The 23,003-nt window shown below is 38.0% G+C and overlaps 1 protein-coding gene across 4 annotated transcripts in view; it reads left to right on the top strand.

Annotated features, from left to right (window-relative positions):
• Positions 1–23,003, top strand: part of PCDH9 (protocadherin 9) — a 704,561-nt gene that overhangs the window by 435,159 nt on the left and 246,399 nt on the right. For 2 of the 4 annotated variants that reach the window (XM_063335354.1, XM_063335345.1), the window contains one exon: positions 11,057–11,132. In XM_063335354.1, coding sequence (XP_063191424.1) covers positions 11,057–11,132 — 76 coding nt within the window. Of the gene's footprint in view, positions 1–10,930; positions 11,133–23,003 lie in introns of all 4 variants that reach the window. The other 2 variants (XM_063335335.1, XM_063335325.1) reach the window with 1 other exon arrangement.

Genomic DNA, 23,003 nt, shown 5'->3' with positions numbered 1-23,003 from the left:
AAAATCAAACTAAACAAATAAATTGAAGATCACTGAAGTCTTTAAATTACAAAAGATCACATAAAATATAATTCTATTACAACTAAATTGTTTATATGTGATTTTCTTTGCATGCTGCCGTACAAATAAGCTCTGCTTATAAAATGTGCCAGAGACACAGATAAAACAGTTCACAGCCAGTGCAATATCTTTTTGCCGGTGAGATATGTTTCATCAGGTTCTTGTACCCTAAATACTTAATGGCAGCTAAAATTTCAAGTGATGAATATCTAAAGTTGGGTGTCTAAATAGTCATGAACATAATGCAAGATCTACCTTTTCTTACTGGTAGGTTAACTTTGGGCATTTAAATTTGAAAATTCTGAATTTCATGTCTCTCCCCTGTCAAGGAGTATAACAAAGTTGTCAAAAGGATTAATCCGTCTCAAGTCTTCTAATACATGTCCTAAGTTTACCTAATCATGTATAGTCAATGATTGAGTACAGACACCTCAAAAAGGCATTTTACTGTTATTTCACAATCATATGTGTTTTAGGATGGCATGAGTGTTCACTAGAGCTGCCTCTCTTTCTTGATAACTACAAATATGTCTAGTAAGCAGTCCTAGACACAACACTAATTTTTAACAGATATCTACAAAATTATTAAATTTTTAATTAATCCTTTCTCAGGGCTGTTTTCCGAAGAGTTTTTGTTACGAAATATGTAATAAATATGGCAAACTGTGTTTTACTAATGTCTAGCCTTTTGAGTGAATAATGTTTCTGAACATTACCTTAGTTGTCTACTGGTAGCACACCTGGTTATGTTTTTTTATGCTTTATTGTGTACAGCAGTTTCCATCTCTTCCCCCCACTTGCCTTTCCATGCATCTGAGATATTAATTTGTATAATTGTAGGCTTAGAACTGATTTCTTGAGTCTCAGACAATTAATTCAGGAGGATGGGAGCTCACACTGAAAATGTTGAATGTTTATTAGTATTTTACCAGACTCCCAAGTTGAACAAGGTAATACTCTGATTTAGACTAGATTAAATTGTAACAATCAGCTTTCCTGTTAGGTCAAATTTACCTTGAAGTCAAGATGATTGTAGATATATAACAATACTTATTAAGAAAAGGAGTGTTTTCCTTCTAAGTGAATACTAGGAAGGCAAAATTTAAAATAAAATATATGATAGTCCTGTGTTTTGTGTCTTTAGTTGAAGGTTTGTCATTCTTTAGAGTGTCCAAATAAAAAAAAGTAAAAATCCAACAAAACCCAGGAAGAATTCATGGCACAAAGACTATAGCTTCATGAAATAAAATGAAGGAATATCACTACAAAAACGAAGGCAGAAAGTGATATTACCTCAAATGATGACTGAAACCATAGGATTCTACTGCAGGTCTTTCTTCATTCACTGTCTCTGCAAAACTAAAACAGCCCTCAACCAGAGAGGCTGTTTCCTACCTCTGTTCAAATGTGCTTGGGATCATCAAGCAATCATTTCCTCCTTAGTCAGTGGACAAACTGCAACTGGTAATATATCCACCCTGAAGTTCTCTGCAGCATAAGTATCAAGAGAGATATAATAGGTTATTATATTTATGCTTCCTTTTATTATATTGCAGTGTAATTTACTGATTTCTGTGAAATTTTAATAATGCAAAATTGAGCAGAAGAATCATAGAATCATAGAGTGGTTAGAGTTGGAAGGGGCCTTGAAGATCATCTAGTTGCAAGCCCTCTGCCATGGGCAGGGACACCTCCCACTAGACCAGGTTGCTCAAAGTCCCATCCAGCCTGGCTTTGAACACTTCCAGGGATAGGGCATCCACAGCTTCTCTGGGCAACCTCTTCCGGTGTCTCACCACCCTTACAGTATGGAATTTCTTCCTGATACCTAATCTTAATCTACGCTTTTTCACTTTAAAAATATTGCCCCTCATCCTATCATGACACTCCCTGATAAAGAGTCCCTCCCCATCTTTCCAGGAGATCTCTTTAAAGAGGTACTGGGAGGCTGCTATTTGGTGTCCCTGAAGCCTTTTCTTCTCCAGGCCGGACAATCCCAACTCTCTCAGCCGGTCTTCATAGGAGACATGTTCCAGCCCTCTGATCATCTTCATGGCCCTCCTCTGGACTCACTCCAACAGGTCCATGTCCTTCTTATGCTGAGGGCTCCAAAGCTGGACGCAGTACTCCAGGTGGGATCTCACCAGAGCAGAATAGAGAGGCAGCATCACCTCCCTTGACCTGCTGGCCATACTTCTTTTGATGCAACCCAGGATGCAGTTGGCCTTCTGGGTTGCAAGCACACATTACCTGCCCATGTTGAGCTTCTCATCAACACCCCCAAGTCCTTCTCCTCAGGGCTGCTCTCAAGACATTCTCCACCCAGCCTGTATTTGTGCCTGGGATTGCCATGACCCAGGTGCAGGAACTTGCACTTGGCCTGGTTGAACTTCATGAGGTTTGCACAGGCCCACTTCTCAAGCCTGTTCAGGTCCCTCTGGATGGCATCCCTTCCCTCCAACGTGTTGAATGCTCCATGCAGCTTGGTATCATTGGTAAACTTGCTAAGGGAGCACTCAATCCCACTGTCCATGTTGCTGACAAAGATGTTAAATAGCACAGGTCCCAGTACCGACCCCTGAGGAATGCTGCTTATCACTGGTTTCCACTTGGACATCGAGTTGACCAGAAATCTTTGAGTTTGGCCATCCAGCCTATTCCTTATCCACCAAGTGGTCCATGCGTCAAATCCATGCCTTTCCAATTCAGAGAGGATGTTGTGTGGGACAGTGCCAAATGCCTTGCATAAGTCCAGGTGCTCTTCCCTTATCTCCCAATGTCATCATAGAAGGCCACCAAATTTGTCAGACATGATTTGCCTTTAGTGAAGCCATTTTGTCTGTCACCAACCACCTCCTTATTTTCCATGTGCCTTATCAGAGTTTCCAGGAGGATCTGCTACATAATCTTTCTGGGCACAGAGGTGAAACTGAGTGGCCTGTAGTTCCCCAGTTTTTCCTTTTTTCCCTTTTTGAAAATGGGGGTTATGCTTCCCCTTTTCCAGTCAGCGGGAACTTCAGCAGACTGCCACGACTTCTCAAATATGATGGATAGTGGCTTAGCAATTTCATCTGCCAGTTCCCTCAGGACCTGCAGATGCATTTCATCAGGTGCACCTTCAGGTTCCTTAGATGATCACAGGAATCAAATGATTATCTGTTATAACAACAATTTACATTCTGAAATCAATACCAACATTGTTACCTTAGGGGGAAAAAACAAGTTAATATCTAACCACTCCAGCTATTTATATGGGTAGCATGGTATGAAGACGTAGCATAAAGATGCAGTATGAATTGCTTTTTTTTTATTCGTTCTTAGTTTAGCCTGAGAAATTGATGGAAACCTTATCTATCTCCATTATCTTGGTCTGTGGGTAAGATATCAAGATGGGCATGGAGAATGGATTATCCTGTGATGCACGTAGGACCCTTGAATAAGGACTGCCATGGGGACTGCACGAGCGAGCTTGGTTTAGATGTATCTAAGAACAAAATAACCCTATTTGTCTTAGCAAAGTGCAGGGATCTACTGCACAATTTGTACATAATGCAGAGTTGAGCCAAGATTATCTGAGAAAAGCAAGGGTGGCTTTTACTAAGAAAGTAGAATGATTTTATCTCAGATTCATATGGTTTTGTAAGGCTGAGTGAAACACAAAGGAAGAAGGTGTGTATAAGTGATCACTGAGCTGAATTACACAAAGCCCTATTTGAGACGCTTTGTGGCCTTCCTATGAGGTACACTACAACTACACTGTTTCAAAGAAGGTCACAGTCCAGAAATACATTTTCATTCATCTTTCCAATTTGGAAAGGAGAAGGTAGATTGTAGATTTTAGGGGGCTTTCGTTAAGTCAATCAGAACATTAAAAATATATAGCAAACCATTGTTTATTTATAAACCAAACTAATACAGCAGCCATACATTTATTCGAAGACCTTGCCAATTCTTTCTGTGGAGCAAATGCAAACATAGATATTTTTTGTGTAAGCTTCCTGTTGTATTTTAGTTTAAAAAGAATCTCCTTATCCCAGACCACACTTTTGCCACATTAAAAGGTGCACTCTTTGTGCTTCCAGCGTAGAAACTTAAGACAAAAATGTGGTTTAACATATGAGAAAATAAGTGTTTAAACTGTAGTTTGTTAAAACTGTATATTAAAGCTTGGTGGTGCCCAGCACATCTTTTCTCTTCCCCTCTGAAACTGTTATTAGTTTGTTTTTTGTGACTTGACTTCTTCTATTTACAGGCTTGATCTCATAAGAAAAGAAAAAATATCCATGTTTTAGTACATTAACTAGGTGTCTTTGCTTTGATGCTGAGAGGAACAAACTTTATCAAATAGATATCTTCCACAGAGGACCTCCAATGAAGCATAGTTTTTTTCTTGTGTCCTTACAATATTTTCTTAAACTTGTGCACAAACAATATCTTCTTCATCATCTTCATCATCTTCATCTTCATCATAGGCTTTTTAGAGTATTTGTCTACTGTTTACACTGGATTTTATTTTATTATGTTTCTTCTCTAACTTCTTTATTCATGATTGTGGTTTAAGTTTCAGTAAAGTATGTCATGTATAGATTCTTCTGTTTATTTTCCATAAAGGTATATTTTTTTTTCAAGTTTCTCTTTTAAGCCTCCATATCAACAATCTCTCCATAAGGAAAGTTTTCCCAGAATGCTTTCTTTGTCTTCTTCATAATATTCCTACATCATCTTAACACTAAGTATGGCATAATAGTTCACACAGGAAAGGGAAAGAGTTTTTATTGATGCAAAATCTCCATGTCTGAAATAAAAGATCTCAACAACAACTGAAGATGTGTCATACTTGAATATATATTCTGATATGCAAACGTATGGCCCATTCTGCAAAGCTTAATCTGACTTGCTGTGAATCAGATGTTTTGGTGACTTCTGCCTGTCTGGAAAATAAAGAACAGAAATAAAGGCTCTTAACTTAAAACTATGTTGAGTGGAGAAGCGGGCATTTTGTTTAAAGTACCTGATTTGTAAACTCAGAAGCCAGCTTATTTGGTTAAAATTCAGCATTGAGACAAACCAATGTAGAAATGTTTTTTTAATTATAGCTTGTTTTATAACAATGGATAGGATCTGTAGCCAAATCTGTCCCTGTGAGACATTCAGCAATGGAACAATAGTATAATTATTTCTTGGATCCCTGATTAGCAAAAACAATACAACAGTTGTACAAAGCTTGAAAGTCTGGTTTTCAGAATAAAACAATTTCACCATGCAAAAACTCCTCTTTATGCTGATTTCTGTAACTTGCTATTTGATTCAAGCACATAATTGGAAGAAAAATGCACTTTAGAAGCTAGTATACAATGGAAGGCCTGAACAGTTTTGAAAACTAGTGTTTATACTTCCTACATTAAAGTTCTGTTCCCAGCACAGTTCGTAACTCAGCTACCATAGGACATTTCAAACACTCGGTATCACATGGCATGGTCTTTCCTCTACTTTAGACTTTCAGCACTCAGGTCAACAAAATAAGTTACATTATTTATAGCCCACTTTCTGCCTGTGTATGAGGGTTTCTGGGAAAATAACCCAGCAGAGAAAAGCTTAGTCTCATAAGCAATGCTCAAGCCTCACTGGTATTGGCCCGCCATTTCTAGAAATCCATGCTGAGGTACAATTCCTACCACTTCTTTCACTTATATAAGGATTTCAGGATTGTATCTTCAATGCTCTATGCCACTTTCCAAAGCAATAGATTTGTATGGGATGGTATCAGAATACATTTTATACAGCTAGGATTGTCAGAAAGAAAGTACTTCAGTACAACATTATGTTTTCAGCACTGGAAAATTATGAAACTGCTCCAGATATTTCTAGATTTTTTTTTTTATTTTTTTTTTTATTTTCGATTAGAATTACAGAATGGTTGGAGTTGGAAGGGACCTCTGGAAGGCATTTGCTCCAACCCCCCTGATCAAGCAGGGACACTTAGAGCCGATTGTCCAGGACCGCATCCAGATGGCTTTTGAATATCTCTGAGGAGGGAGACTCCACAACCTCTCTGGACCACTTGTGCCAGTGGTCAGTCACCCTCCCAGCAAAAAAAAGTGTTAACTGATGTTCAGAGCCTCCTGCGTCTCAGTTTGTGCCCACTATTACCTGTCCTGTCACTGGGCACCACTGAATTTCTCATAACAAGACAACAGACGTGAGAAAAATAGGACAGAAGAATATGAAGAAGGGAAAATGATAGCCTGAGACTAAAATATATTTTTAAAATATTTTCAGTATCTCCAAATAAAATATTGTAATGAAGAAAAATGCAATATGCTATGTCAAGCAGAGGTTCTACTTTTCTGTGCTTGATCGGTAAGATTAGGAATATCCCCACCCTCTACCATCCATTCTTCCCATTCGCCCAGGAGATCTTGTTGATATTTTTATTGGCATTTTCAAGTTCCACAACTGCTGCTTATATAGAGTAATTCCACAAATTACACTTGTTAGAGAGTACCAGGTATGTATTTGTTCTTGTTGTAGTAGGAAAGAAGCAACTAGACCAGTTTCATGTGTGGTTGATTTGATATAATTTTGGTTGTTACTATGATTAAAAAAAGTATCGGCTGGCTCAACAACTGGTCTGAAAACAGAAAAAAAACCTGTTCCAATTACGCTTGAACTGTCCTTTTATCAGCACCAGAGTTTGCTATCCTTTATCGCCACCTAAAATACAGAATTAATTCTTTTCTGTATCTCTAGTGGGTGTGAAGTCATGCTTCACCTGGAGGAGCTTTATAGAATCTGCTGCAATAGGTGATTAAAAGAAGAATGATTCCATGTAACTGATACCAATTGTTTTCCTGATTTTTAAACTCAGCCCAGGTTCAAAAAACTATTGAGTCATATTGTTCTGCATTATATATTGAAATTACTTTGTCACTGGTTAAAATAATATTGTTTTGACTGAATTTTCCTTTCAGTTTTGGGTTTCACATAACAATGGTGTGATATTACCTGATTAAAAATAGAGTGGATGTTTTTCAGGACCTGAAGAAAAAACATATTTACAGACCCCGCATCCTTTCCAAATTATGGTTTATGACTGAATATGTCACAGATTTTAGATTTGAATTTTGGCCCAGTGCTATGGACCTGAACCGTAAGCCTATCTCATGCTGTATACAATCCTGCATATGTTGTAGCATAATTAAAATTGTAATTACTTGTTATCATTAGTCCCAGTGTTGTACCAACTATAAACCTCATTACTGAGAATAACTTGATTCTGTTTTTAGGTAAAAAGAATTCAAAGCTGCATTTGGTTGCACAAGGGAGTAGATAAATACAAACATAGTCTGAGCACGCTGTAGGATTTTCCTCTGAAAGAAAAGTCCCTGATACTCTTGTCGAGTAGAAATTCAATGTATGAGTGAGGGGGTCAGCCTGTGTGCCAGGGGAGAGTGTCTGTACCTGCCCCAAACCAGGTGTGCGTGGGGTGTGTGTGTGGATTCACTGGCAAACTCCAAGCTGGACCAGCCAGGGAGTAGGATGTCCAAGGTCCGGACAGGGGTATCAGACAGATGGAGGGTCCGTGCCGGTATTCAGGGGGACTCGTGAGCGTGGGGTGCCTGTGGGACAAGTGTGTGAGGGCTGCCTGTGTGTGCAGCCAGCACCCAGCGGGACCAGCCGGTGACTCGGGGACCCATTGGAGGGTCCGGGATCTGGGCAGGGGTGCTGGGGGGTAGAGGGGCCATGACGGTGCTCAGGGGATCAACGAATGTGCTTGTGAACCTGGGCAGTGCGGTGTGTGCGCTGCGCCAGTGACCTTCTGCCTCTGCCAGCCCAAGAGGAGGAGGGGACGTGGCTGTCTGTGCCCGTGTCTGGTGTGAGTCCTGAATGCGGGTGCTGATGGAGGCAACATCTTGTCTGTGGCCATCTGTGTGACCGGCTGTGTCCGTGTCCTCTCTGTGTGTGTCCGTCTGGGATACACGCTCAGTCTACAGGAGAGAGCAGCAGACGCATCCCTCAGGGATGCCGGGGCAGAGGCCCCACATTCCCAGGCACCGCGCTGGGCTCCAGTGGCCGGGCAGGAGGGTCCTGGACTAGTGCAAGTGGGGGAGGTGGCCACCTATCACACTGTCATAAGCTCCCAGTAGGTTGGGTGACAGCCTTCCCTTGCAATTAATACGATATGCTGAATCTGAAGCGTTTGCTTTGAGTCTCTCTTTGTAGAAGGCTTTTTCCCCTCACGGTTTTGGTGGCAGAGCTTAGTCTAAAGTTTCTTGATGGCCTGCGTGCTCTCCGTTCATCATGTCTAGAACTGGATCACTGTTTACGTGACCTTTAGATGTTTTTGTAATCCTTTATGATTTGTGGGGTCCTCAGTGAGAGGCTCAGGAAGCCAAGCTGATATTTATTTTTTTTTCTTATGGTTTAAAGTATGGATTTAAAAATTTATAACACTAACAGCTAAGAAGTTGCCAGTATTAGAGTTAGGCCTGTGCCATTTTACTGGCTGACTTGTCGCCTGTCAATATAGAATCAGAGCAGATTTGAGCCAGTATAAGGAGCTTTTGTTACCCAAGATCAGTATTTTTACTACATAACTCATGAAACTGGACTTTTTATATATTTTTATATATATTTGGGAGGTTAATTATTTACAGAGGTTTAATTATTTTGCAGAATCTTAAATTGAAATTTTCATCTCCCCCCTTACTTTAAGGATTTATTTTCTCAGTCATTGATATTTACTCATAGAGTCTTTTAGTTCCAAAAAATGAAAATAATCTCCTTTTCCTGTGCCTCTTACTGATTTTACTGGTGACATAAATTCTTACTTTGGAAAAACAGATCTCTAAATTTGGGTTAGTGAAAATAAATGCAGGAAGAGAAGATTTTAAGCTGTGTAGTTAGTTATATTTCTATTTTGTTCATATTGAAGGGAAAGAGCCTGCCAGCAATTCCAAAAATATTGTTCAGGGTGGCAATTCTGTAATGAATTTGTAAGAAAAAGTTACAAAGTGTGAGGTAAAAGTTTGCTTAGTTATAGTATATATATTTAAGTCCTCTGTTGATGTAAATGAATACATCTCAATGACTCAGAGGATCTGTTTGGTTTTGCTACAGCTGGTTTTTAATCCTAAAGCTAGGAAAGGAACTTAAAAGCAAAATGCTAATTATAAAATCACAGCCAAGAGCAAGTAGTATTACATTTACTTCTATACTGAATTACACAGTAATGCAAAATTGACTTAATCAACTATCTATGTCCACCCAGGGGAGATGAATAAAAAGAAACTCAGTAAAGGATATTGATCATCATGTAAAATGGTAGTAATTACCATTAACAAATAGTTTTTAATAAGCAAATATACAGTTGGCACCATTAACTTGAGGTTTTTCTCATTAAAAAAAAAAAAAAGGTGTGAAGAAAGGAAGGAGAGTCAGGGTAAAAAAAGGAGAGTGAGAGCCTGCTTCTTTTTCCATTAACTTCAGGAAAACTCACTTGGATTTGGGATGGATGATGGATATGGGACATCTGATTTTAACTACTTAAAAATTGGTAACTAATGGAAGATACCTATTGTAGCATCTTCCTGATGTTCCTTTCTCTACTGACTCTGTGGATTAGCTTAGACATAACCCATAACTTTCAGATAAGAATATTGATAAGAAAGTAACCACTAAACTAAATAGCTATTAAGTTTAAGGTGAACTTTGTGAATCCCTTTTTTATTCTAAACCAGCCTAGCTAACCAGCTCACTCAGGCTTCCTGCTGCTGAAACTAATTTTTGTGGGAAGATGTGCTTAACTTAATTTAAACGCTCTCTTGAGATGCTCTTGAACTAGTTGTTTCCGATGCTTCAAAGATGCAGTATTTTGATCCATGAAGACCTGTAATACTCCTTTCATGAATCCCACAGTCGCGGTTGCTAAACAATTTGCAGCACTGCTATCGGCTCTCGAGCTCATGGGGAATCACTGTATCATTCTGTGGCCACAATTCACAAAGTTGGGTTATTTCTCCAGATGAGAGAGGTTCAAAAATCAATAATGGTTAACTAAACCAAGCGTACACTGCAGATGTTATTTTTTTTCTTTTGAGATGACTGTGGGTTTTTGAGAAGTTCAAGAAAATTTGTAATTCTGGCTCTCATTCACTGTGTTGTTTTTTAACAAAGTATGTGCTTGTTTATTTTTGTTTCTCTTATCAGATTGAGAATTGCATTCTGTGATTCTTTGCTGACCACTGTGATTTCACAGATATATTATCAAACTTAAATATCCATATTAGTTAGATAATTGATATCAGTTAAATATCCCTATAGATACATACTTATATATCCTTCTATTCCTGGAAGATGAGAACCATTTTTATTGGTTTGTTTAACATGGTGGACATTGTTCCAGTATGAACAGTGATAATACAGTTTTTAACCTCAGAAATATATACTTATTACATTTCCCGATGTCATTTGCTTTTCAAAATGTTGTTTGCAATGGCTTCTGCTTCTCAGAGAGAGTTTTTTTATATCATGCTTTTAAAATTATGAGAAATATACCTGACTATCTACTGATCACTTTCTTATGAGAAGCTTACTTCACAGATGAGCATGTGCAGACCTTTGAAATTTGGCTCTCCTGCCTGCCATCTTCCCCGGGTTGCTCTAAAAGCAAGCCAAAAGAAAAAAAAATTGAAAACAACAACAACAAAAGAACCCCAACAATCAAACATGATAGTAACAATTACCTCATAAGCATTGCCAGGAATCTATTTGTATGTCAAAAGTTTAAAAAAAACCCACAACGCAACCAAGAGTCAGGAGAACAGAAAAGAAGAGCACTAATCAGCGTGTCCTGTGCTCTTCTTTGTAGTCCCAGCGCCGTGTTACATTTCACCTCCCCGATGGCTCCCAGGAAAGCTGCAGTGACAGTGGTCTGGGAGACCACGAGCCGGTGGGTGGTGGAACCCTGATCTCACACCCTCTCCCTCTGGTTCAGCCGCAGGACGAATTCTACGACCAGGCTTCACCGGACAAGAGGACTGAAGCTGATGGCAACTCCGACCCCAACTCGGGTGAGTCACCGCCAGATGCTCTGCTTCTTGCAGTTGCTTTGCTAACTCAGTTACTTTCTTTTTCATCCCTTTGAGCTTTGCAATGGTGGAGATGTTTTTAAGCACATGCATGAATATTTGGTCATGTTAACTCGTAATGCTTGGTAGGAAATAATGTAGTTTGCCTGAAGTGCCTTATGTTGTAATTTGACTGTAGGAACAAAAATATATCCAGCGAGAAAAAACAGCTCCATTGCACAGTAAGTGAGAACAACTGGGAAGAAGGAAGTCCTACAAGGTAGCAAGGTTTTCTTGATGTTTGTGGTGCTGTTGCTATTTAGCATTGGACTTTGTTTTAGGAAAGTCATTCTAAATACAAATTTAAAGAGCAAGGATGTGGAGGTTGCACTGTCTGTTAGACTAACATAGAAAACAGTAAATCAGTGAAGCACTGAAAAATTTAAAGAATCCAAATTTCTGTAACACACCTAAAATTCCCCCTTCTAACAGCAAGAAACATGGAGTTTCCTTGTTAGGTTGGAATGGCATGATGTTCTGCTTTTTGGAACTGTCGGATATGCATTTTCATATGAATATTAAGTGTGTGCAGTTTATCTGGTTCAGGAAGTCCTGCCTTTCTCTTCTTTCCTTCTCTATAATGCGTTTACATTATTGCAGTGTTTTTGTGACAGTCAGTACTAAAACATGAGGCGAGGTCTTAACCAATACTGTGACTAGGATTTTGGCGTTGGAATGTGGAGACTTGGACATACTGAAAACAGTGAGGAGACAGTAACACTGCCCTTAAGCCTCTTGTTTTCTGTCTAGAACGTGGAGACAAAGGTTAAAATTCTTATCTGTGCTCTTGGAAGGTAATTGAACTTGAGTCCTCTTGCATCCCAGGAGTATAGAAATTAAAATTAGTTTCTCCCTTTGGCATTTCTCCCTTTTGTATAGATGATTAAATTGTCACTGGGCCTGTACAAAACAGGAGAGGAGGTGGGCTTGGGACCTGATGAAGAATATTAAGGCCTGTGTTCTCATTTGGGCAGAGCTGGATCTGAATTATGACATTTAAATCATAGCAGATGAGAATGCAAAGTGTGGAATATTGAGCTTAGAAACATTTTTCTCTTACTTTTAATGGGAAGACCGAGAGGGTGTGTTGGGTGAAACATTATAAAGAAACTATTTGAAATGCTTTACTGTCTTAGAGTTGTATTTTGGTTTCCTATTCCCTTTTCTTCTTTTCCTTTCCTTATTTTTTTTTTTTTTCTGAATATGACACCTGCATTTTATTTTCTTTACCAAAACAGAAATGTTATTGGAACTATGATCTTAAACCTAAATCTGCAGAAATACAAAGAACTGTAAAAGAATAGCAACTATGAATGGATTGACTCTGGAGCAAGAATGTATGTCTGCTTAAGCAAGTGAGGAGCTTAAGTGGAATTATCCTGTTAATTCTCTGACCACGTGTGAGACGTGTGAAAGATTTAACAAGATCAGAGAGGAGTTTTAAATTGGCACTGTCGCATTGGCTTCACTGACTCTGAATTGCACATCTTCAAAATGTGACATTAAAATCCTCCAGGAGAGTTAGGAAAAATGGGCTTAGTAAACTTTATACCAAGTTATTAAAAATGTGTTTGTAGAAATTTTGTGTCAAGCACATTGTGCAAACTTATATTAATCATGATGATCTGTTCATCCCTAATACAGAGACTAACAGAAGATTATTCAGAGTGAATAAGTGTTCTTAAAAGCTATGTGAAAAGTTTTAATGTCTGTAGTTACACCTGTTTTAGCCTTGGGGATGCTAAATTCATGGCAAATTCATGAAAATCTAATCATCAAGCTGTACTGCTGATTAGTGAAGTTTTTAAGTATAGGTTTTTCAGCTTTTATCAGACTGAATTAGGACAGACATTGAAATAGTGCATTCCATATTTCATCAAATCTCACAAACTAAGGAGGGAATGATATGGTCATTACTTTGAAAGAAATCATCCTAAGAAAACCCAGGGCAGGAAGGGAGTGATGCTGCCCATTTGATGGATTCGACTTCTATATCTTATTCAGTATCAAGTTATTGCCTAGGCATTGTGTCAAAAGTTATTTTGCTACTTGGAGGCACAAGTTTTTGGATGAGATGTGAAATGGAGTTTAAAGCAGTTTATGGTTATTGAAGATCCTGTGGCAATTTTCAGAAGAGAAAAATGCTATGTGGTGATTGGGCAAAATTATTTGTGGGTATTTACATATGTTCATGGTTAAAATAACTGATAGAGTATCATTTCAACATTGTATTCTTTGACACTTCTAAACTGAAAATCTAGTTATATTGCAGTGAAATGCTGAATAGATGTGTTTAGCAGTAGAAGCTGTTTCATTAAAGTGGCTGTTTAAGGGTTTGCTGTTTATGAAAATACTTGGGGCATGCTGAGGTAAAAGATACAACTATAACATAAGGAAAAAGTGTTAGTGGAGAGTAGCAGTATTGCCATCTACATGTACTGCTGCCAGTTTTGGATGATAAATGTTGCAGAACAATATTTTGATTTTAAATATTTCAACTGAAGAGAAACAGAAGTGTTCATAGGAATACTTTCTTATGATCTCCAAGTACAAAATCTGCACAAAAAATACATTTGTCCCACTGTATTTTTATGAAAGTTCATTCTCAGTAAAGGTTTGCTTCAGCTCATGGGAATATGATGTTAATCTTGATAGTAAAGTCCTTGCCTCATGGTGAGAGCAATTTTGGTTAATGGCTTTAATGCTCAGTGAATTGTGTGGTTTATTATTGTACACTGTGAAGTTCTGTGACTAAAAATGCAGCCATTGTTCCTCAATATTAGGATGTTGCTATTTTAATTATATTTGAAGAGTGACCAGGCCCTAGGTCTTCAAAGCCTGAAATAGAAAAAAAAAAAAGAAAAAAGCTAAAAGTCTCGATAACTTATTACACAAAGGTATGAGAAACCTTATTTCCATATTTTCTTGCAATCATTAGCTTCTACAGATACACAAGGGCTACAGTTACATGATTTAATAAAAAAAAACATACACAATGAGAGTACATTCATCTAGCTAATCTTAAAACAGCCATCTCTGTCACTGGGGGAAACTGAAATGAAGAGAGACGCCTAATACTAGCATTGTCAGCCACACACTGTCACTGTGGTTATGGGGGAAGGGCAACAAGATAGAAATGTGAAGTAAAAAATAAAATGTATAAGAACTTTAATAGTGATGTGTGTAGTCCAAATTTGGTGTACATCACTCAAACCTGTCTTCTTTGTAGAGAGTCTATTTTTTTAACCCCTGGGAGTTTTATTCAGTGCACTAAGATATCTTCCATTTCACCATTGTTAACTGATCAATGTTAATTAATTTTAAGAGGACTATGATGTTAACCTGTCAGTTGCAACTTCCTTATATTTCACCTTTATCTCATTTCCACCCTGATACGCTTTATAAGAATTCTTCCATCAGTGAGCAACGATTCGCTGTGTTTAAAAACAACATAATGGTACAGAGTGACACCAGCACTGTGGTTTTGTTATGCATTATTAAATGATAATAACAACAAGTAATTCAATTTACTATAGGAAGCCTCATTATTCAAGAGTCATGGTTATGATGATTTAATTTTGCATACAATATTGATTTGTAAGGCAAGCCTTGTGTATGTTACAACATTTTATTGCATTTAAACGCCGTGATTAACAACCTCGGCCTTGCCTTGCTGACCATGACTTTGCCAGAAGCATGGGCCAAAAGAAAGGGAAAGCAGATAACTTAACCTGGCGACATTGCTTGTCACCATGATACCAAACCAAAGAGAAAGGTTCTAAATATTATAGTGTTGAGAGTCTGTAAGAAAACCCCAACAATACAAAATGAGGCATATGCTAAAAAGGAGATTCTATATATTCTCGGAATCTTGGAGATTCTATAATTTCTTGGAAACTGATGTTTTTGAATAACCTGAACTGTGCTTTGGTGTGTGGAATGCTGACCTCATGTGTTCTCCAAATGAACTCTATCCTTTGCATTTGGAGGATGTATATCTTACACTTCCTATAAAAACTGAAGGAAGATATTCCAAAGATCAATCAGCTGATTAACGTTCTTTACCTTCAGATAACATAATGCTTCTTTAGGATCTAAAAAAAAAAAGTCACTGTAAAATTTTATTTACTACCATGACTTTATAACATCTCTTATTAGCAAAAATCATGCTTTTTAATGATTTTAAATGTGTGTATCAGGAAGTGCACTTTTAACACAGACATCTTCTTTATCATCAGTTACATTGAAAGTGTACAGCCATCTGATGTATTTTAATGTGAATTATTTCTTCAGTAATCAGTCAGAAGAAAATGATGTTTTTGTTTGCCAGCAGTCAGGTGCAGAATGTTATTTTTCATTACTATATGTGTGGCTTTCGTTGGCATAAAAACAACCCCAACCTTATTAGTGAAGAATTCTTCTTTCACTGTGGTTTAGTAAAGGTTGTCAGGGACTTAAATTTAGATTGGAATTGTTAACGTATCTAAGGGTTTCATGTGGCAGAGCTGTGTGATGGAACTGTATGAAGGAAAAATGTGCCTCCTAGTGTAAAGAAGGGGAAAAATGCACTTTCCTGAAAATGCTTGATAAATCACATTTTGATAGCTGCAAGCTGTGGATGTGATTCATTTTCTTCAAAGAGATAAAGAGGAATAGCATATATTTAGTGGAGTGTTAGAACTGCTCTGGGGAGAAAGCCTACTATGCACTGTGGATGAATCTATGCAGTAATTCCAATGGTTTAAAACCAGACAAAAATATAATATTTATGTCTTCTGATATATGTTTATGAAGCTAAGTAAATGCTTGCCTAATTTCTACACCTCATTAATAAGTAGTATCAATATATGTTACATAACACAAAGTAATAGCTGTATAAAACCAGGGAGCTGTAGAAAAAATTGTACAACAAAAATTGTAACGTTTTACTTAGTAAAAAGGATGACCTTCAAAACAGTGTTTTTGTTACAATTCAAATTAAGCAGAATATTCTATTATGTCCAAACTTATTAATTACAAATTCCAAAGCAATTCTATATTCTTGGAAGTAATGTTATAATGCTGTCTAAAATAATACTGTATGTGGATAGCTTCTTTATTTCCAGTACATTAAAAATTATATGGATAAATGCAGTTGATAAATACCAGAGTTCCCACATTTTAATAAACCTAATACTACTGTGGTTAAGTCAAGTGATGTCAGGGTTATTAAATCATACTGTAATTCCAGTGATAGGTAGGAATATCTCTGTGGCGGTGGTTTAATTATGATTAAAGTCCAGAGTAATGGCAAGACTGTCTTGTATTACATTTGGTCATATGATAGGGTCCCATGTGGAGAAGGTAAGCCTTTCATGCAAAGACCTTTGGTTTTACAGTGTCACTATCATTACACACAGTGGGTGATGATGGTTTAACCTTGTGGGCATACCCTCTGCTTAATCCTGCCTTTCATTTTGCTGCCTCGAAAGTTTCTTGTCATGCTTGGCAATATTGGAGTCCATAGCTGAACATCCTAAGGTGCAGGAAGAAATGTTACTCTGTTAATGCTTCAGCTCTAGATAAATCACTGTCCATAGCTATTCTTGTGTTTTCATAATGCGAGACTCTATGTGAACAAAATAAGAACATTTGCCTTTGAGTCATTTCCTCCATTTCATTAAACACAAGTTCATACCTCACACAGAATCTAACACTGTCACATTTAGCTACAGGCAAGTAGGAGTAAGAAAAACTGGAGTCAAGTTGGTGAATTAGCCTACTGAAGAGCTATAAAATAGTCTGAAGTCCGAATTCAATCTTACCTCATGCACTTATTTCTTTAAAAAGATAAAATCTGAGAGGCATGAGAGGTATTGCTATCTCTTTACATCTCTCTGCTGACTCATTACAGTGAGGATTTTAAAATTATCTTGGTTTAGAAAAGCCACTGTGTGACATCTGTTCCTGTTCCACTCTCTTTTCCCCCATACACCAAAGCTAATTGGAGTGTAAATCAGGATGGCACGGCCAACGGGCAGCGAGAGGGGAACTTGTCCCATTGCTTCTCTAAGATAAACACCTAATGTGTCTGAACTTTCTAGCTGCTGCTGCCATCCAAGACGAGAAATTGCAGGTCCTCAGCAGTGAGCTGAAAAGGCTAGATGGGGTATGGGGACTTTTCTGACTTGTAAGAAAAATTTAGAAGGGTTAGAGGATTAAAGGAGGGGGAAGGCTGCGCATTAGGTGAAAGCTGGTGCTTGTGACTGCCATCGCTGCTGTTTTCTAGGACAGTTTAAAACCACAGATGCTTTTGCCAGTGGTGCAGGTTAAAACAAAACTCTGATTTAAGGAATCGCTAAGAGTTATTTTCTCCTATCGGTAAGAGTTATCTTCTCACAAGGCTTTTCTTCTTATCACAGTAAGCCCAAATCTACTGCAGAGAATCATAGATTTTTTTAAGTTTTAAAGCATTACCATTATCTAGTCAAACCTCTGTCACAGCACAGTGGACAGACTTTCACACAAGATTTCTTAAATACAGCCTGTATTTTAAAATAGTCCAGTGATTTATTTCTCTTGGTGTTTGTAGTGGTTTTATGTGGCAAGGGGCTGGGTGGGGTGGGGGAGCTGCACAGGTGGCTTCTGCAGGAGGACACCAGCAGGCTGCCCCCATGTTAGACAGAGGCAGTTCCTGCTGGCTCCAAAACAGATGCGCTACTGCCCAAATCTACACAGCAGCTGGGAGAGAAGAGCAAGAAAAACGAGAGACAAACAACTCTGCAAACACCAAGATCGGTGAAGAAGGAGGGAGAGGAGGTGCTTCAGATGCAGAAGCAGAGATTCCCCTGTAGCCCATGAAGAAGACTGTGGTGTCCTGTGTCCATGGAGGATTCCACACTGCAGCCAGTAGACAGGCCCTGAAGGAAACTGCAGCCCATGAAGAGCCCACGCAGGAGGAGGCTCCTGGCAGGAGCTGTGGCCCATGGAGAGGAGCCCATGCAGGAGCAGGTTTTCAGGCAAGAACTGCAGCCTGTGGGGGACCCATGTTGGAGCAGTCCGATCCTGAAGGACTGTACCCTGTGGAAAGAACCCATGCTGGAGCAGTTTGTGAAGGACTGTATCCCTTAGAAGGGACTCTATGTTGAAGCAGGGGAATGGTGTGGTGAGAAAGGGTGGCAGAGACAAACTATTATCAACTGACTGCAACTCCCATTCCTCATCCCCCGATGTCACTCAGCAGGGAGGTGTGGCAAGGAGGAGGCATAAGAGTAGGGAATGAAGGAATGTAGCTGAGCCTGGGAGAAGAAAGGGGTAGAGGGCAGGTGGTTAGTTCTTTGTAGTATTTCGAATGTTGCAATATTTTGTTCTTGAGTCCTTTTTTTTTTTTTCATTCTTTTTTGAATATTGGTCCCATATCTGGCCAGAACATAAAAGAACACTGAATCATTCAGTCCTTTATAACAGTCTTAGAGACAAATGACATAGTCAACAGTTGCAAGTTAAATGTCCACAATAAGTAAAATAAAACATAACTCTTCTAAAACACAGATTTCTTAAAAATCAGTTTCTCTCTTTATCATTCATTGTTTTGACCTGAGTGGGTACTTTTCCATGCTGCATGAGCATGCTATTTAACAGTACTTTTTAGCAGTAGAACAGCAACAGGTTTTTCTATTCTTTAGAGACTTTCCATGGGAAGTAAATGTAAAAAATACAACTGAATGCATATCTCTTTAATCATGATTAAATATATTAGAAGGGCTTTATTAGCATTCTAGGTGCTCTATCAGATAACTGTATTTGAGACAATGCACTTTTTAAAAGTGTGATAGTATGATTATGACAGCAATATTTGTTTGAGATTTTTGAGGTTGCTATTTGTGAAATTCAATGAAAGTTATTATTGCCAGCTATGATTCTTTGTTACATTGATACTCCTATTCACAATGGCAAACAGTTACTTGTCTAAAAGAAAGATTGTAATTGTGAGAATAAAGGTGGCGAGTTGAGCATGGAACTTTTAATTTCAGCATTCAAGTGGTTACAAATTGTAAGTGGAATTAGATTTGCTGAAGGCTCCAATGAGGGGAATAACTCCATGCAGGAGGGATAACCCCATTGCACCAGCACAAACTTGGGCCTGACTGACTAGAAAGCAGCTCTGCAGTAAAAGAACTGGGGGTCCTGGTGGACAACAGACTAACCATGAAGCAGAAATTCACACTTGAAGTAAAGAAAACAACCTCCTGGACTGAATTAGGAGGAGTGTTGCTAGCAGGTTGATGAAGACGATCCTTCCTCTCTGTGTAGCACTGGTGATACACATTTGAAGTGCCAAGTCCAGTGTTGGGCTCCTCAGTACAGAAGGGAAATGGAAATATGGAGCGAGTCCAGCAAAGGGCCACAAAGGTGATTAAGGTATTGGAGCATCTGTCATATGAGGAAATGCTGAGAGAACTGGGACTGTTCATTCTGCAGAAAAAAAAAAACAACTTAGGGAGGATCTTATTAATGTGTGCAAATACTAGATGGGATGGGGGGAAGAAGAGTATAAGTAGAGCCAGACTCTTCTCAGTGGTATACCAAATGAAAGAAGAAGGGGCAATGGTCACAAACCGAAATACAAAGAAGTTCTGTTTATACATAAGGAAAAAAACACTTTTTACTGTTAGGGTGATAGAAATCTGTACCAGGTTTCCCAGACAGATTGTGGAGTCCCCATGCTTGGAAATTTTGAAACTTGACTGGACATTGCTCTAGTTGAGCCTGACTTGAGCAGGGAGTTTGGACTAAACAATCTCTAGAGGTTTGTTCCATCCTCAACCATTTTGTGATTCTGCAGTCCTATGAATTAATTAAAATTGTCTTGTATAGACTGTGCAATAGAGATGTGAGGAAAGAAGAAAAGAAAAATCTGTATTCTCTAAGATAAATAAATTATAAACTTGTAAATTTATGGTAGTAAATCTTGTGTAGTACTATACACAGTACAGAAACCAAAATAAACATAAATATGGACAATCCAAGCTATTGGTTTGTAATCCAGTTGCGTAAGCATAACAATGTAGTACCATTTGTAATGCCATAGGGTATGCAACATATCCACATCTGGCATATATGCCACAGGAGATACTTTCTATGGGAAACCAGGCAAGGTAATGAAAAGATATCTCAAATTACACCAAAAGCAACAATAAGGCATCTATATTGAGACTCAGTGTCTGCACTAGTTTGCCTAAACACTCTTTACATAGAAAGATATAGACCATGGTAGGCTTCATAAGAACATAACAAAGGAATAAGACCAATGGTCTGCTAGCCCCATACTTAGTGTGGGCAGTGGAAGAAACTACATAGGGAAAGTACTTTAGCTCCTAAGGTAGATATCTGAAATTGGTCAAGTAAATTTTATAGAGAAGTGTAAGTGCCTATATCCCACCACAGGTTATGAATGAAGGCTGTAGTAAGTAGCTAAGAGGTATGTGTGTTAGTTCCAGACATTAATAATGAAACTCTGCTCTGTATTATAGACTCCTGAATTTGATGCATACACATAGAGATCTAAAACTTTATGCTAAGTGTCTAAGCTCCCTTTTTAATTTGTTGAGCACTACAGCTTTCATTTCATCTTAAAGCAGGTTCCTAAAACAGATTGGCTAAATTTCACTCTATAGTCCATTTACAATATTTCTATTCAATGTAATAGGAACTCAAACACCAAACTCACATATAGATACTTGGGATAGAATTTAGGTCCAGAATGCAGATGTATAGGGCTCAAATAGTTTGTTATACATAGGCATCTGGTGCTACTTGAAAGACCCTGAGGTATCCTACCTCTTGCTAACTGCACTCCCTTCGTTCATGTTTGACATCCACATGCAAATATCTTGGGTACCCTGAGATATTTCTAAACTGGCATTCCGTGCTAATGGTTAGGCAGGAGAAGTAAGATTTAGGTCGAGATTAATTCAAAAAGGAGTTAGCCCATTTAGGTGAATGCTGGTATGAGTGCAGGTGTTATATATGTAACCTCTCTAAGTATCTATAACTCATTCAGATGTGAGTTAGATAGTCTGAGCTCCAATTGTAGTCAGCAGTGACCTATTCAGTATCATAACTGAGTCTAGAGACCCATTCAGTTACCAAACACGTGCGTCTACTTTAATGTGAGAGGCATAGTTTTCCACACAATCTTGACTAGATTGCCAGTGTGTATAGAGGAAGTTTAGACACCTAAACTTAGTTGATTCCAATAAATACAACCTTTTGTGTGAGATGAGTCCCAGCTGTTCTTGTTGCTAAGGGAATACTCTTATCTTTTGGGAGATTTCACAGTTTTTCTTACCTACCTGCATTTAACATTTTTCAAAGGAAAAGGACATTCTTTTTTATTTTCCTGTCTCATTTTTACAGTATTAATTCAATACAAATGCCAGTTTGCATAACTTCCTCTTACTCTTCCTCTTTTTTGGTATAACTGAAGTTAACACATCCTATCTTTTAAAGCACAGTTCTAAAGAAAGATTTCTGATAATATTTTTGTCCTCTAATCAGTTTTCCTTCCTCAAAACAATCACCAAATACTGGCTGGTAAGTAGCATAAGTCTCATGCCATTTTGGAAAATAGCATGTCTTGAAGTGAAGATTTTGCATTTTGACTGTCTCTTCAAAATGTCGATATGGGACATCGCTGGAATCCAGTCACAGGATACTGAGTTCCTTCCTTAAAGCAAATAGCTTGATAAGCTTCTGTTTTCCAAGAAGGAAAGCTAGTCCTTTGGTAGAAAAAGTGCGTCTTCTTAAGAAATAGACTTATATATAGGTGTCTTCAGATTTGATCTAGTCTTGTCCAGAGACTGGGTGTTCATTTTGTCATTGTTGATTATGTTTATTTTATGGCTTCATCTTTTTTTTTTTTTTCTCTCTCTCAGATTTTATGTTTGCTTCTTTGTTGTAAATCTAAGGAGAAATCCATGCACATGAAGGTAGGTTCCCTGAATAAAATCTGAAAGTTCTCCGTTGTATAGGCAATGAATATTCTCTTTTCTTTCAAATATTTGCCTTCCCAAGGAATGCTTTATGTTTCTGTGCATAAACCTGATCTGTTTGTCTCAAACAAGAGGAGAAGGGGGAGGAAAGATGAATTAAGTAGATTGAAAACAAATAAGGAACGATATTTACAGTCTAAAACATATATAAGTAAACCGTCTAGAAATAGGAATAACAGTTGAATCTTTTCTTAGTCTGAAGCTCTATCACCTTTCATACTGATCCAGATAAATACATGTTTAAAGAAGATAAGTAGGGAGAATGAAAATAATAATAGAATACTTACTTTGTTCACTGTGTAAAGCATGTTACATTTGTTTATTCTTTGGTTGCAAGGTGAAGGCATGCCTTCTGGAGAGAAGTCATCCAGATGTGGTAACATCATAAGGAACTAAACTTAGGACATATTTACCTTTGGCAAGGAAAGGTAAATTTGTATGAAACCTTTACCAAAGCCCGAAACCGTGTTTTTTCCTACCTGTAATCAATTAAAGCGATAAATAACGACATAAATAATACTTTAATTATTCAGGAGCGTTAGAAAATTTTGCAGCTTTAGCAAATAGATTTTCAGTATAAATCCATGCTATGGCACTACAAAATTTTTTTTAAAAAAAGTTATTCTTTGTTTAGCAACATCTGGTCATCTTTCGAAGAAAGTAGAAAAAAAAAAATCTTTCATATACCTATGTATTATTTTTATACCTTAATCAGTATGGTTACAGCTACATTAGCAAGTAATATACAGCACAGTAGGAACAGATCTGAGTGTGAAGTAGC

Source organism: Chroicocephalus ridibundus, chromosome 1 (assembly GCF_963924245.1).
Source record: "Chroicocephalus ridibundus chromosome 1, bChrRid1.1, whole genome shotgun sequence".
NCBI classification, from domain to species: Eukaryota; Metazoa; Chordata; class Aves; order Charadriiformes; family Laridae; genus Chroicocephalus; species Chroicocephalus ridibundus.
The sequence above is the reverse complement of the archived record's forward strand: the minus strand, read 5'-3'. Positions and strand labels throughout refer to the sequence as shown.